Source organism: Mya arenaria, chromosome 16 (genome assembly GCF_026914265.1).
Source record: "Mya arenaria isolate MELC-2E11 chromosome 16, ASM2691426v1".
Lineage (NCBI taxonomy): Eukaryota > Metazoa > Mollusca > Bivalvia > Myida > Myidae > Mya > Mya arenaria.
The window spans coordinates 22,588,826-22,598,481 of record NC_069137.1 but is presented as its reverse complement, the minus strand read 5'-3'; the positions used below and the strand labels follow the sequence as shown (position 1 = coordinate 22,598,481).

General features: G+C 34.4%; 2 protein-coding genes across 2 annotated transcripts in view; both read right to left on the bottom strand.

The window, feature by feature from the left end:
- Positions 1 to 558: 558 nt before the first annotated feature.
- LOC128222207 (uncharacterized) lies at positions 559 to 8,457 on the bottom strand. The gene is made up of 3 exons (XM_052931128.1): positions 8,205 to 8,457; positions 5,957 to 6,028; positions 559 to 2,985 (listed from the first exon to the last, which is right to left on the bottom strand). Exons 1-3 carry the CDS (start codon positions 8,440 to 8,442, stop codon positions 677 to 679), a joined length of 2,619 nt encoding a protein of 872 aa, XP_052787088.1. The 5' UTR covers positions 8,443 to 8,457; the 3' UTR covers positions 559 to 676.
- Positions 8,458 to 8,470: 13 nt separating this feature from the next.
- Positions 8,471 to 9,656, bottom strand: part of LOC128221493 (uncharacterized) — a 2,217-nt gene continuing 1,031 nt past the window's right edge. Inside the window, exons 3-4 of the mRNA XM_052930101.1 lie at positions 8,594 to 9,429; positions 8,471 to 8,492 (exon numbers count right to left, since the gene is read on the bottom strand). Of these exons, the coding sequence (XP_052786061.1) occupies positions 8,471 to 8,492; positions 8,594 to 9,429 (858 nt within the window). The remainder of the gene's footprint in view (positions 8,493 to 8,593; positions 9,430 to 9,656) is intronic.

Here is a 9,656-nt window from a genome sequence, read left to right as displayed (position 1 = left end):
TTGCTTCGATAATGAAATCATCGTAAATTATCAAAGCGCATTCGAATTTCGCGCTTCACTATACTCCAAAATAGCCTGTATTCAAATACAGTTGTTTTGATTAGCTCATCAAAGAACTTATCATCTTGTTTATTGACGTTGTGTTTTGCGACGTTGTGATAAGCATGTTCGTTATATTGGTATGACACGTGTACCGCCATTGCCCTGTCGCCGTACATACGGATGTACCTAGCAACGGTTTGCATGACATTCACCTCCTGGTACCAGAAGGGTCTCGCCTGGTTTTTACACACACTGACCAACAAATGGCGATTAGTACTGCAAAGCGCATCACTTATCAGAGGGTAAAAAATCATCGGGAAGCATGTTTCGGTCACTTTTAATTGCATTTGTATACGACAAACAGCGAAAACGAATAACAAATAGGACATAAGATTTTACACAGTTAATTTATTTTCTAATAATGCATAGCTTAGACAAAATCATAAGTACTAACTCATGACTAAACCATTCATTCAGTTTTAATAAAACAATATCATTTGGACTGTGTTTCAACAGCAACACTTTATATTTGCTATATGTAGTGTTGGTTTGCTTAGTTTATTCGTATAAAATGCATGATTACTAATTGCTGGTTCATACATTTGACCAATGTTCATTACACATACTTTAATCATTACTTTTGCGTTATTTTACCGAAATGGAAATAATATTCACTAATATTACAGTAACAATGTTTCCTTTTCTGAACACACTGTTTAATTTCTTCATACTCTGGTTTTGGGTCCACACTACAATACTCTAGCATACAACTAACATTATGAGTGCTGCGTGCTTGCCACTCAACTAGTCTCGCCAGTGACCGCGCGGTCATCATCACCTCTTCCAGTCTAACAATAACAACAGATGTTGATGGAAGCAGATCATAATCATTGATGAATGTATTCCTTATCATCAAAGTTTCTAAATATTCCAGCCGTGGAAGTGTCTTGCATAATGAATCAACGTTTACAAAGGTGTCTAATTTCAAATGTCTCAAATTTTGCGATCTATGCTGAAGTAATTGCATCATTCTACATTCAATCCTATTCGAAACGAAACTTAACTGCAAAGTTACTAAATTGTTAGTATGAACCGGTACACCACATATATCATATCCACAGAGTGATAAGTATTTGAGATTGTTGCACGTAGAAAGGTCAAACTGTTCAAACTTGCCCGTATATGCGCATAAACTCTCGTCCTCGCTCTGTCCGAATTCGATATTATCATCAAGCACAGTGGAAGGGTTAATGCGTAGCAAGTTATGAAATATTTTGGCATCTGTATTGTTTGTATAATTTAAGCAAAACATTGAAAGCTGAATATCCTGTACTTGACTTTCTTTGGCCTCTTTATAACCTGAACAAATGATCGACTGAAGGAAATTTACCTTTGCTTTATGTAAGTCATCATTATACATGGACTTATAACTAGGGGTTATCGTACACTGAGTTCGAGTCTCATCAACATCTACAATGATCCCGTCATTGTAGGTAAAAATACTCTTCGATATCATGGCCGACATTTCATTTGCTGACTCAATGTTCAGACCGCACAGAAAAATAAAAACTTGTGAGACTGCCGACGTATCACCGCTCTTCAGGTAAAAAGGTTTTACAACTCTATCAATTTCTTTTGGATGGTGTGACATGTATATCGCAGCAAGGAATTCCTGAACAGTTTTGTCGATGAACGAATAACTGGAAGACTTTCTAATCGAAGACGCTGTTTTTGTTTCATTTAAGATTCCCGACTTCAGAAGAAACACGAGATTAACATGCGACAGACCATCAATTTTCCTAAACAACAACGGCGATGTCTGGTCGTTCGAAAATAAAGTCGTAAAAGCAAGTTTTGCCATCTCCATAACCGTGCTGTAGTACCTTTGTACATATTCTGTGTGTTGGAAACATTGGGGAAAAGATATATATTTCTGCGGTTCTATTTGCTCAGGAAAAGGTTTTCGTGCACATATCATGTCAATAATGTATGCGTATATGTTACACAGAGAAAATGATTTAAGACTTCCTTCAAACCATAAACAGACAAGGAACATTGATATAAAAGGCACCTCTAACAGTCGTTCGAGTTTCATTCTGTTAACATACCCGAGGAATTCAAACATGCATTTCTTTTCTGTAGCTGTTTTATTAAGACTGTCTAATGTTTTCTGAATCAGTAACTCTATATTTGTAGTACCCTCTATTTCTAAATATGTGTCAATGGTCGTGTCTTTAACTCGCTGTTGTGACATTCTGCAGGGTCGTGATGTAAACACCACAGTTGCATCTATGGTTGGTGGTAAATGAGGGACTATTTTGTCAGCTTGTGACCAGCCGCAGTTTGTTTCATTAGGATGAGACCATTCATCCAGACCATCTGCTATGATAACGCACCTGTGGTTGGAAAAGACAGTACGCATAGTTTGATACGCAGTGGCCCTCTCATCTTGGTGGTAAATTACGTTGATAAGCTGATCTTGTATCATATCTGTCAAGTTGCAGAGTTTGCAGCTGTCTCTTAGAGTGAGGTGAAATAAGAAATCAATTTTCCTATAAAATGTATCATCTTCAAAAGAGTTGTTCTGGGCTGTCTTTTGATGTGAAGTATTTTCATCATTGTTGATCCTTGTATCAGTTGATGAGAACTGATTGGCCCATTTTATTGCACACATTGCGGCACATGATGACTTTCCCATGCCGGCTTTGCCGACAATAAACACTTTTTTCATGAATTCATCACTTTTACAAAACAATTCTCTGTAAGAAAATACAAGTGTTCTCTCTTCTGTCTGAATTGCACCAATTTTTCTGTGGTCTACCTCGAATATCTTCGGAGGGACGTAAAACGTGTCTAGTCGCTCATCCTTGTCCGAAAGCAGAGGGGATAAGGGCGCGCTGTTGAGGTGTTTCTTGTAGTACTTGGCAAGCCTTATACGTAGATCTGTGAAGATAACTTAAACGTTCATATTTCAAGTAACATTTGACCTGAATATATTCAGAATCGTATCAAAATAACAAAAATTTCGACAATAACACAATTCATATATATATAATTCGTTGAAATACAGCACGTCTATGTGAGTCATTTTTATTTACTAGCATATTGAAAAAACATAAGGATGCAGTTTATATATTGCAATATGTTTTAAAGAAATATAAAAGGTAAAAGTGTAATGACCACGCCCATGTTCTTGAACATAATGGACAAAAATGGAAGATGGATATAATTAATAGTTAGATATATATTCATACAACGAAGTTACTAACCGTAAATAATGTGAATACATGAAAAAACTCATCAAATTGTGAAACAATCTGTGTATTTATATTTGATTCAAACAATAAAATTATTAACTAAATATTATATCATAATATGTATGCTCATATTGCTATGACTTAATGACAAATTATTTGTTTAATCATAATGAAATGTTATCAGATTTCCTTTCTCTAATGTATAACAATGGTTGCTTCATTATTGTTTTATTCAGAAATGCAATCCATTCCATAACGATTAAATTGTAACTCAAGCTTATACTACATATCAATAATCTTATACCTGAAATGCACTCAAACATATTGCATCCTTATGATGGATGGCTAACCTTAACAGAGGATCTGCATTTAGTTAACAAGAAAACTGTCACAGCATATTGTAACAGTTATTTGTATTGCTTGAGCAATAAAAATGCCAGGCGGTAATTAAACCCAATTCTAAGCATTGCTATAGATAAGCGCTGTGTCATTGTTTGCTGTGCACTAATTGCAACGAAAAACAACCATTAAACGGCCAGGGATTCGAAGACGACGTCATCACCTAGGCCCACATGCAACGAAATATGACACAAAATATATGATACCACATCGAGTTAACTACTCAGAGTAGTATTGATAATATTGAATATCGAATAATGTGATAAACCGTTTGAGGTTCAACTCATCAGAAGCATTACAATTAGAACTGTCCAAATGTTTAATATGTGTTCACAATAATCATTCCCTAAGGAATGATGGAATATATTCGAAAAACAGCAAGACGTTTAAAACAACCATTTAAATGCATACATACTTTAATGACCATTTAAGACCTGTCACTGCAAGTAACGAAATCCACGAAGAATTATTCAAAATAGTATATTAAGGTCAATAAGTAAGGAGTTCTTAAAGAAGGTTATTCCACAGTACTCCACCTGTATTGCTGATCCATATATGAAGCGACACATATCTTTATGTGTCGACAAATGTGGTATAATAATTGGAACGTAAATCGTTCTTGAAATAACTGCCCAGAAATGCACAACTATACTATCCATGCAGCAAATATTAAGTGTGAGATTGACTATCGCTATACGTCGATTTTGTGTATAATATTTGTGCCAGATTATTAAAAATTGCTATTCTCGTGATGAAATTACTGCCCGGACAAAAACAAAATTCCAAATATGCAGTTTTCCATTATAATAAACCTTAGGATTAAGTGTGCCCTTGACATTCAAGACCTTGCGCGTAAGATATATGTTGCTTGTACCAAACACTTATTGCAGGTTATTTGAAAATGCCCTGTGAATGAATAATATTCAGCCACACACTACCACTATTCTTTACCCGTATACACTAAGATTTCCATTATGTTTTACCTCATTCTTTTGTGCCAAGCATTTCCCAATAGTATTGCCAATAGCAGTGTACTTGTCAAAGATACAATACGGAGTCGATGGTCTTTTCTCAATGAGCATATTTTCCGCAACCAATGCTTATATTTATGTGTAGGGATGTTGTATATGCCATCGTCTTATTTAAAGGGACCGTCTCACAGATTGGCACCAAAAAGAAGTGTTTTTTTTGTAACGAATATCAGGATAATTATCTTATAGAATGTGATACGCTTTGATGTCAAAATTCTAAAAAAAAGTACCAAAATCTTAAAAAAAATGTGTCGGAGTCCGTGTTTGAAACCGCGTCGCCAAAATTGAAGTCTGGCGTCATCCCTACTAACCTATCAATGCTTACACAATTATGGTGACATAATATAGCTTTGAACCGACCTCGGTAATATCACGTGATAACGCCGACTAGCCAATCACGCATAAGGAACAATTATACACGGTAGACATACCCAATAACTTTTTTAATGGAAAAATACGAAATAACTGCTAAACTTAAATAAATTGTAAACTATGTGGTACTTCAATAATAAGGTTCAATGCATTGAACACATCAATGCCACGATTATGTCATTTTTTGACAATTGTTTTTCGCTATTTTTTCATCTGTGAGACAGTCCCTTTAAGTATCAATGTCATATCCAAATAGGCATATCATGAATAATTCAAGAAAGTAATGGTTTTAAATTTCAACTTCAAGTTATTTACTGTTAATTGTATAATAATTAACGTATAGGATAATTGGGCGTTTCCTTTTCTATTTTTTTACATTTGATATTCCCTGACTAAACGTTTACTTCTCGGCATATTAACTCTGACACAATGCACAGTGTAAGCTAAGTTATGTTTTTATCTTTGTAATGAATATGTATACAAAAAGCTACAGAAACAAGCTCAGTAGCAAAGATTTTAAACATAAACCCGGTTTAGTGGCACTGGGCAAACGCAAGAGACATAGAACACAAAATCACCAACAAGAAACATAGCAGAACAGCACAAAACTCCAAAAACAGCACAGTGCATACATACTATATATATATATATATATATATATATATATATATATATATATATATATATATATATATATATATATATATATATATATATATATATATATATATATATATATATAATAGGTATGTTTAGATGAACGGACAGATACACGGTTTTTATTATTATGATTTATAGTTAAATAAGGTTTGTATTTACAGCCTGGATAGAAAATGTGGGTGGATACGAGCTTACCTTCGACTTCTGTTTTCCTTTTGTCTTTTTTTCCTCTGCCATATAAACTTATCTTTATCTTACGTGTGACCTCTGTAATTATATAATGGTAATAAGGCAATGCATTAAAAAACAAACAGTTGAGGACAGTTGATACTTGATTTGTACATAGTATTAATTTTATAGGTCGCAGATCAACCTTATTGCAATGAGCCATTGTGTTGACACATTACTGTACAGAAAAAAAGGTAAAATGACGCAATGAAGTAGAAAACAGATGGAAAAAGTTGATAATTTGGATATGTTTATAGTATTCATTTTATAAGATATATAAGTTGAAAATCAAAAGTATTGTCATGAGCCTTTGTTTTGATACAGCATTGGACACACAATTTTAATAATTCATAATGATGTATTCGACTGCTTTAATGGTTAACAGAAATCAAGTGTAGTGACTAAAATATAAGAACCAAAATATTTTGCAATGTTTATTTCTTTCGAGCCCTGTAACCGTGCATATTTATCTGGAATTTTCCTTGTTTACTATTCATTTTTTTCGTTTTACTGAAATATTAGTTTATAGGTTGGAGTGTATAAACGTTGTACTCAATTTGAACTCAGACAATTTAGTTCGGCTACTTGTTTTCTTATTACAAAAACGTAAAATACTTAAACCCTTAGAATAACGTCTATCTGTCAGACTCACATATTTGATATAAATGTGCACTTAATTACTAAGGCGATGTATGAAGTCTTAAAATATGTATGATGGATTGAAGTGCCTTTTCATTGCAATGTCAATCTTTCAATATATATCTTAAATTGTTTTCTAAATGTTCATATTACTTTTCTGCAATTTCAATACATCAATTACTGCGGTTAACGAAAAAACTAGTTTTCTAAAATAAAACAGACTTTTACCTCTGATATATGAAAACGTTTGAACTTCACTCACAACAAAAATGTTGTTTTAGACGCAACAAGTTCAATACAACCTCATGCCATATCTAAAACCAAGCTAAATATCTAGTACATCTTTAAACTAACAATTCTAACTTGTTAGCGAATTGTTCTGTCCAGGCTTTAGAGTATGATAATATTGATTAACGACATATGTGATAAATCGTTTTAAGTTCAACTCATCAGAAGCACTATGATCAGAACTGTCCAAGTGCTAAATATGTTTTCACAATAATCATTCCCTAAGGAATGATGGAATAAATTCGAAAAACAGCAAGACGTTTAAAACAACCATTTAAATGCATACATACTTTAAATACCATTTAAGACCTGTCACTGCATGTAACGAAATCCGCAAAGAATAATTCAAAACAGTATCTTAAGGTCAATAAGTAAGGAGTTCTTAAAAGAGGTTATTTTACAGTACTCCACCTAAATTACTGATCCATATATGCAGCGACACATATCTTTAAGTGTCGACAAATGTGGTATACTAATTGAAACATAACTCGTTCTTTAAATAACTGCCCAGAAACGCACAACTTTACTCTCTGTGCAAATATTCAGCATTCTATAATGATTAAACCCTAAGTGTGAGATTGCCTATCGGGCTAGGTATATATTTGTGCCAGATTATGAAAAAATGCTATTTTCATGATAAAGTTACTGACCGGACACGAACCAAAGTGTAAATATGCAGTATTTCATTATAATAAACCTTCGCATCAAGTGTACTCATGATCTTCAAGACCTTGCGCGCAAGTTGCTTGTACCAAACACTTATGACATGCTATTTGTAAATACCTAGTGAATGACCAAAATTCAACAGCACACTACCACTTATCTCTACCTGTATACACTAAGATTTCATTAGGTTTTACCTCATTATTTCGTGCCAAGCATTTTCCCAACATTATTGAAAAAAAACAGTGTACGTCAAAAATACACCACGGAGTCGATGGTCTTTTCTCTATATGCATATTTTCAGAAACCAATAATCATAACCCTGTCCTGAGATTGTCTTTAAGTTTAGGGATGTTATTTCATGTAGCAATGTCATACAGTTTGAAAAAGATACTACATTATAATATAGCATCGCATTTATGTTCGAGCAGTTGTTTTTGGCGCTTATGTTTTTGTTCGAACATTCACAGAACAACATAGGATACTCAATTGTTTTTTACACGGTGAGTTATTTTTATTTCCAAAAATATCTATATTTAAACTGATATTTATACTGCTGTTAACCACTTATATAACTCCATGTTGCATGGATACGCATTAAGGAAATAACATTGTGTGCATTTACCTTTCGTCCGTACTACGTTTGACAGGAAAGAAACGTCTGTTAATCTCTGCAAGGCCTCTGAAGCAGTCGCTTCAATAACGCGTTTTCCAGTTTCAATTGATATTTTCCCCTCCAATATTGTCTCTTCCATTTCGAGTTTTCCAGTTGCAATAGCTGTTTTACTCTCCATCAACGTCTCTTCCATTTCGCGTTTTTCAGTTGCAATAGCTGTTATACTCTCCATCAACGTCTCTTCCATTTCGAGTTTTCCAGTTGCAATAGCAGTTTTACTCTCCATCACGGTCTCTTCTATTTCGAGTTTTCCAGTTTCAATAGAGGTTTTACTCTCCATCAACGTCTCTTTTATTTCGCGTGTTCCAGTTCCAATGGCTGTTTTACTTTCCATCAACGTCTCTTTTATTTCGCGCTTTCCAGTTTCAATGGCTGTTTTACTCTCCATCAACGTCTCTTTTATTTCGCGTTTTCCAGTTTCAATAGCTGTTTTACCCTCCAAGACCGTCTTTTCCATTTCGCGTTTTCCAGTTTCAATAGCTGTTTTACCCTCCAAGACCGTCTCTTCCATTTCGCGTTTTCCAGTTTCAATAGCTGTTTTACCTTCCAAGACCGTCTTTTCCATTTCGCGTTTTCCAGTTTCAATAGCTGTTTTACCCTCCAAGACCGTCTCTTCCATTTCGCGTTTTCCAGTTTCAATAGCTGTTTTACCCTCCAAGACCGTCTTTTCAATTTCGCGTTTTCCAGTTTCAATAGAGGTTTTACTCTCCATCAACGTCTCTTTTATTTCGCGTTTTCCAGTTTCAATGGCTGTTTTACTCTCCATCAACGTCTCTTTTATTTCGCGTTTACCAGTTTCAATGGCCATGTTACTCTTCGACACCGCCTCTTCAATTTCAAATTTCCCTTTTGCAACGGCAGTGTTACCATTCAAGCACAATTCTTCCAACTCACTTTTTCGAGTTGCGACTATTGTTGTTCCCTTCGAATACCTCTCTTCTAGTTGACGTTTTACCGAAGCAATCCATGATTTACTATCACTCAACGTCGATTCTAGTTCACGTTTTCCAGTCTCAACGGCTCTTACAGCCCCCGTCACCACATTTTGAATATCTTGCTTTCCTGTCTCCAGGGACATCACAAGCTCATGCTTTCCAACTTCTATTGTTTTTCTGGCTTCATCAAGTAGTTCATGGACATCTTCGGACGATATTGAAAGAGAGTCTTTTTCAAGCTAAACAAATAGCCAATAAAAGATCTTACAATGATATTTCTATGTCATTGATGTACAGATTTATAAGTGAAATACATGTACATAATTGATTTCGTTGCGTTCGATTAAATGAAATAATACGGTCAAAAATGTTTTTTAACGTATTAAGTGTGTACATAAATTGTAGTAGTGTGGCTGAAGCGTCTTGTACTTACTTGAAAAGTAGCGTGATTAGAACATTTAATATA

What these genes read in the sequence shown, in the direction of transcription:
- LOC128222207 (XM_052931128.1), bottom strand. Translation starts at nt 8,442, where the DNA reads ATGGAAGAGACGTTGATGGAGAGTATAACAGCTATTGCAACTGAAAAA. An exon ending in AAACGTAGTACGGACGAAAG is followed by an intron (nt 6,029 to 8,204) that starts GTAAATGCACAC and finishes ATATAATTACAG; the next exon opens with AGGTCACACGTAAGATAAAG. An exon ending in AAGGAAAACAGAAGTCGAAG is followed by an intron (nt 2,986 to 5,956) that starts GTAAGCTCGTAT and finishes TTATCTTCACAG; the next exon opens with ATCTACGTATAAGGCTTGCC.